General features: G+C 40.5%; 1 protein-coding gene across 4 annotated transcripts; it reads left to right on the forward strand.

Annotated features, from left to right (window-relative positions):
* Nucleotides 1-604: 604 nt before the first annotated feature.
* tgm5l (transglutaminase 5, like) lies at nt 605-6,461 on the forward strand. Of its 4 annotated transcripts, none has more exons than XM_038697366.1 (14): nt 605-715; nt 905-1,087; nt 1,227-1,460; nt 1,832-1,950; nt 2,323-2,451; nt 2,828-3,005; nt 3,224-3,359; nt 3,626-3,729; nt 3,827-4,066; nt 4,175-4,237; nt 4,331-4,540; nt 4,640-4,797; nt 5,208-5,338; nt 5,870-6,461. In XM_038697366.1, the coding sequence occupies exons 1-14, from the start codon at nt 619-621 to the stop codon at nt 6,021-6,023; spliced, it is 2,136 nt and encodes a 711-aa protein (XP_038553294.1). In that variant the 5' UTR covers nt 605-618; the 3' UTR covers nt 6,024-6,461. The 4 variants fall into 4 exon arrangements, with proteins under 4 accessions (XP_038553294.1, XP_038553295.1, XP_038553297.1 ...); XM_038697367.1 differs by having other exon boundaries at nt 4,175-4,231; nt 4,328-4,540; XM_038697369.1 differs by having other exon boundaries at nt 4,175-4,231.
* The last annotated feature ends 216 nt before the right edge of the window (nt 6,462-6,677 follow it).

The following is a 6,677-nucleotide window of genomic DNA, read 5'->3' on the forward strand; positions in this document are numbered from 1 at the left end:
GGAAAAAATCCTGAATCACCTTTTGTTTTCAAACTAAATTTTGGTTAAAGTTTTGGTTGAAATCTAGCTAAGGGCAGATACATGCGGCACTATGCCTAACTTATCCTCGCTATATAGTGTTATAATAGCACATGTTGTGAAAACATACTACACAAAGAGTTTGTGAGCTGTATGAACAGCAGGTTTCTCTCACTAAAATAAGTATTACTGCTCCTGCTACAGGTCTCACATTGTTGGGTCTCTGTAAATAATATTACAAAGAGTACGGTCTAGACCTGTTCCATATGAAATGCAGTGAGATAAACATGTGTTATGAATTAGCGCTATATAAACAAAATTGAATTGAAAAAAATAATTATCTGTATTTGAGAACTTTGCAGCATGTTGAGAGTTCACACCCTCTAAACGTACTTTTTCCCTTCCAGCTGTCTGTTCTTCCGTAGAACTGGGTGAGTCTGATTACTGACGGAAGGCCTGCTGTATTTTACACATGAAACTGTACACCTGCAACATCGTCAACAAGGAGGAGTGTCCCATTTATTGGCGTATGTTTTGATAGACACGCCTTAACAGCCTTAGTAACAATTGAGTGATACGTGTCCACTTTCACACTACAAAATGCTTTCAGAGGGTTGGGCAAAGGTTTATATAACTGTAGAGGGTGACAGTGGGGACATAGAGTGTTGCTGTGAAAAAAAGGACTCACATATGGAAGGTGAGATTTGTCTTCAGAGATGCAAGCTCTTTTTCTCTACTCATTTTGTTGTTTTATCACTTAAGCCCAGCCTGCCTTTTTGTTCTTGATCTTTCTGTTTATTGCCTGTTGAGTGAATTTCTAGTACCATATTACTGTTGAATGCATTTATTCTGTAGTTTTCTTACATTTCATTTTCTTAATTTGCAGACTTGAGTTTACAATATGTCAACCTGGAAGAATCTGAAAACCTGGAGAGACACAGAACACAGGGCTTCAGGAGCTCCAAAGCCCTGGTGGTGCGAAGAGGAGCACCATTCAGAGTCAGTCTGCAACTGGAGGGCAGAACCTTCGACCCCAAGACGGACTTTCTAAGGATCAAAGTCATGCTAGGTAATCTAGATTAGATTTAGTACTGATTTGTTTGGACGAATGGCTGTTTGGGAGTTTTGGGAGCTGTTTTGTATGCAACCAGTCTGAACCACAATTTAATATTCCTTTGCCTAATTATCTTTCTTTCTTCCCTCTTCAGGCAGCCTGTATGTGATAATTCCAGTCACTTCCTCCAAGAAGGTTTCTTCCTCCAGTTGGAATGCCTATATTGACCCAGAAGGCCTGAACCTCCAAAGACCCTCCATATTCATCTGCTCTCCTGCCTCGGCCTCGGTGGGCTACTACAGATTTCAGCTGTGTGTGTTCACTCAGGACAGCCGGACGGCCTGTGCAATTGGCAAATTCATCCTGCTCTGCAATCCCTGGTGTCGTGGTGAGTACAAGTGACAACGCAGTGAAATGATCAGAAGCTATTAGTTTTGCAGACTCAGAAGGTTTTGGTAGCTTATAATATTGCAGCAGCAGTAAGCTAACCCAATCAGATATGTACTTATAGATACGGTTTGTGTGGCTGAATGAGTTCATGAGGATGTATTGTGTTTATTCATCACCTTCAAGTATTTATTTGTTCCTTTAACGGCAATCTGACCTGTACAGTAATAGCGGTGATGTGCTGTGTGAGTCAGATATGGATTAATCATAAATGTCTGGCACCAGCTGCAAGTCTTAGTTATTTATGGTGTATACAGCAATGCATTTTAAAATACACTAGGATGTACCAAATGTTCGATTTACTTCTTGCAGAGGATGCAGTGTATGTTCCCTTTGAGGACCAGAGAGAGGAATACGTCCAGAACGACTCTGGGTTGCTGTTTATGGGGACACCTATGAACCTTGTGTCCAGGCCATGGTCCTTTGATCAGGTGTAAAAACTATATCTGTTGATCAGACTTTTTCAGTGTAAGCAAAAAATTTTCAGGTTGTTTACAGTAGAGGTGCTGACTCAAATTTGTTGTCATTTTTTTGACTGCTGCTTTACATTTAGCCCAATGAATGCACTAACTATCGTGTCCACTCGCAGTATTTAGTGGTTTGAACCCTTCTGCCAGGCAGCAATTGAAACTAATAAATAGAGGGAATAAACAAGGGAATATGTTTGGTGATTTAGCAGAGTTAACAGCAAACAGAAACCGCTTAGTCAAATGTTAATAGGTGACAAAACATGCACAAATTTATTAGAATATGCTTCAAATGTCATTAAATTAACTCTCATTTCTTTCTCTCTACTTGTGAAGTATGAGCCCGGTGTTCTAGAGGCATGCCTGAATCTGCTCCAGGTCAGCCCTCGGCATCAAAAGAACACAAGATTAGACTACCTCAACCGGAACAACCCCGTCTACATCAGCCGGGTCGTGTCTGCCATGGTAAGTGTGAAGAGATTCAGAGTAAAAGCATGAACAGAACATACAAACTTCAAGAGGGGATTAAATCACGTGATGTTCTGTTTTTATTTACTTTGTATGACAACATGAGCGTCACTGCTGCTTATTAAAAACAGGTTGTGGCTTGAACTTGGACACTGTGTTTTGCACATTGTAAATACACACACCTCCTGCAGAGTTCTGAATACTACATGACACTGTAATTATTGTTGTTAACAGTTGAGCGAAAGAGTTATAAAGCTGCCAATGTAAATCAGAGTCATCTCAGAAGATGTGAGATGCCTGAGCATGCATTATGATCTTTAGAGCATGAAGTGCATAGATGGAAAATTACATTTATCTTTTCTTTCGTGTTTAGATTAACAGTGAGGATGACCTTGGAGTGCTGAAAGGGAACTGGTCAGATGACTTCAAACAAGGAGTTCACCCCTCCATGTGGACTGGGAGTGGGGACATCTTGAAACAGTGGGCGCAGTCTGGATACAGCCCAGTCAAGTATGGACAGTGCTGGGTGTTTGCAGCTGTCATGTGCACAGGTGATTATGTCATGATAATTCAAAACTTTTGAATTTACAAAATTCTAAGAATATCATAGAAGCAATCTTTACCCTTAAGTTTTTGTGCAGTCTTGAATAACCAGTAATAAACCTCTAAAATAAGACGTCACGATTGATGTCTCATCTGCCTTGTTCACACAATTTTTCAAATATTTTCATCAGCATGTTAACGACTGTGTTTTAACTATGCCTTTCAGTCATGAGAGTTCTTGGCATTCCATGCCGCGTCGTCACAAACTTCAACTCTGCTCATGACACCAATGCCAACCTGGTGATTGAGGAGTACTACACCGAAACAGGGCAGAAGCTGAACGTCAGCAAGGACAGCATATGGTCAGTAGTGATTTAACTATTGAATCAGCAAATAGGACCAGGAACAGTTTTTTGTGACAAATTTTCTAAAGCAACCCCTGGCTTATTAAATCACTTTTTGAATAAATCTTAAGATATTGTTATCAATCATTGGGCATTAGAATATGAACAGTTTATGTTTATGTACTATGTATTATTGTACTGCTGAAGTGCCATAGTACATTATTTAGTGAAGCAAAATAAGCCTATTCATGCTTTGTGATATCTTATTTTGGCCATTTTTACAGGAATTTCCATGTGTGGGTGGAGTGTTATATGACTCGCCGGGATCTGGGACCTGGAATGGATGGCTGGCAGGTTCTGGACCCAACCCCCCAAGAGAGGAGCGGAGGTGTGTAAGAATCATTGTTGTGAATTTCATCTCTGAACTTAAACCTTTCTTGGATAAACATTACTATAATCTGCTTTTCTTCCTTCTTATGTCGTAGGAGAGTTCTGCTGCGGCCCGGCCCCAGTCAAAGCAATCAAGGATCGACGTATTGACATGCCTTATGACATTCCCTTTGTCTACGCCGAGGTGAATGCCGATGTCCTCTCGATCATAGTGAGCAAGGGTCGAGTGATCAGCTACAGCAAAGACACCGAGAAAGTGGGATCCCTCATCCTCACCAAAGCTATTGGCTTCCCCATACACCAGAACATCACTGGAGACTACAAACACATCAAAAGTAGGAGCCAAAAATAGAAAATATATTCATGAAGTGCCATAATATTCACTCTAAGGCATAAATAACTAGTTACTTTACTCACATTTTTGTTTGATCTTTACAATGTAGGCCCGACTTCATCACTTACACCAAGACGTTCTACGATGTCAAGAGACTCAACATTAAGTAGGGGTAATTTTGAATTTTGGATACTTTAATCAGACTCGTCAACTGTTAAAACACACGTCATCTCAAGCAATGCCTTTCTCCCTCTTTATTCAGTAGGCTCGTCAAATGGGGTGTCAGTCTCCCTGACCCTGGATAGAGCTCATGTTGCCGGGGAGCCTGTGTGCTTCGCGGTGAAAGTCATCAACAGGCAGAACGTTGCCAAGAAGATGAAGGTGCATTTCAATGCCCAGGCTAAAGAATACAACCACGGCCCCTCAGACGCCTTCTGGGAGACCCACGGTGTCATAAAGCTGGCACCCATGGAAGGTACATTCACTTTTCACTCATCTACACACTTAAATGTTCACTTCTGAATGATTGCTTTGGTTTCAATTTCTGTCTTCTTCTCCCTATCTGTCTTTCCAGCCAAGGTTGTTCATCAGCAGATCCTCCCAGCCGAGTATGCGCATGTGTTGGGAGACAACCTGATCAACCTCGCAGTAGTCGTGGAGGACATGGACAGTCAGGAGCGGGTCTTGGCCTCGGAGGAGTTCAACATCGCCAGCCCACATCTTACTGTACAGGTACATGAAAAACAGAGAGATTGAGATGAGATGAGAGATGTTACTCTCAAGTTTGGAAAGCAATGTCACTTCTGTTGAGGGCTCTTTAAATAATAGATTCAAGAGTTAATCTCTCCAATCTAGCTGGACTCACTGTTGTATGTAATGCATAGATGCCAAATATGGAATGCTAAACAAAGGGATAATGAATACAATTCTTTTACAAGGAATCTATTTATTTATCTTATGGGATGGTGCAGCAGCAATGCAAAATGCATCTTTGGTTGGATACTTTCACTCAATTGAAGCAGCATATAGCTTCAATTAAGAACTGTAGGATACATACAGATTGACAATGACTCACTTTGAAGTTATTTGAGGGGTAATTTAAAGGAATTATCAGGGTTTACTAACATACATTTCTCTTTCAGGTTGCAGATTCCATTGTACCTAACAAAGTGCAGACTGCCTCAGTGTCCTTCACCAACCCATTTTCTCACCCAGTGAGTGGAGTACTGACTGTAGCTGGGGCAGGGCTGATCCAGGGCAAAGTTAACTTCAGGTGAGAATGATGTTCGCTATGTGTTGAATGTTTAAAGTCGATGGAAAGATGAATGAGCAAAGGAATGTTCAAATATAGGAGTGTCACTGTGTAGTATTTGACAGTACAGTGGGTCCTTGTTGAAGGAATGTAGACTTGTAACACTTGCTTCACACTTGTATTGTTCTGTTTATGTGCTTGTGTTCAGTGTTCAGGCAGGCGTGGCTAGGATCATTAAACGAAATGTTCGAGGCCAATAATTATTTGGGAGAACTGAAGGGTTATTTTAGGCTGCATGATTCAGTAAGGAGTGAAATTAGTTATCAACAGAAATATAACCTTACAATGTGTGCTAAGTTTAGACATTCACAGGTAAATAATTTTAGCTTAGCTGTCAATAAACTAATTTAGTCGGACTCAGTCATCTCCAACCAGGTGAAAGCAGGTGACAGAGTGCTTTTTTTTTTTTTGCGATCACTGCAGTAGTAGTAGTGGTAGTAGTATTTCAACATTTTGTAAACTCTTTTATATCTTCCCCGTGTCTTCCTGCAGGGTGCTCTCACTGTGTCCAGGAGGAAGAATGGAGCAGCACATCACCTTTGTACCCAGCATGGTGGGAACAAAGATGCTGCAGGCCAGCCTGTCACTCACAAACATTAGCTCCACAATCAGAGGCTTCAAGATGGTCTCTGTCCATGGTGCTTAGGTCTATAACAGTTTTGTATTTTTATTTTTGCCTTTCATTTGGCTCAGGTGCTACATTTGGGCACACTACTTCTGATGTCAGTGTTGTTTTGCCTCAGAAACACACCTTCCACTTGTATTGTAAAAACATCTCCCAACTGAAGCCAGAACATTGCAATCAGGTGGTAGCATCAGTCGCAGAGGAAAAGGTTTTTCTGCTATCCAACCCTTATGTTTTTCTATTGTTATGTATGGTATCCGGAATACTTTATTGATCCCCGAGGGGAAATTCTTTATAATATAAATATAAATGTGAATGTAAATTATCTTTATTTGTTTTGCTATTTATGTAGCTATTTATGTGTTTGAGCCATCCACATTTTTACTTGAAACTGAAAAGCTGCAAAAATAAATTGAATGGATTAATGTGCTTTTTGTTTGAAAAATAAAACAAACAAAATGTGTTTAAGTCTACTATGTTACACTTCTTCAGTCAAACATACTGTCTGTGTGGGGATTTATGTTTTTGCAGTTCTTTTTCTGCCCTGAAGAGGGAGACCTTTCCTCAAAAAAGGCCACTTCAGTTCTCAAACCTCTTGATAATTAACACAGTCATCATTTATTTATGTCATTTAATCCCTCTTGTTTCATCCTCCTCTGGGTTGAGTAATTCTGT

Source organism: Micropterus salmoides, unplaced genomic scaffold (genome assembly GCF_014851395.1).
Source record: "Micropterus salmoides isolate LMB-PRFRI ecotype aquatic unplaced genomic scaffold, ASM1485139v1 Ms_hic_scaffold_4, whole genome shotgun sequence".
NCBI lineage: Eukaryota > Metazoa > Chordata > Actinopteri > Centrarchiformes > Centrarchidae > Micropterus > Micropterus salmoides.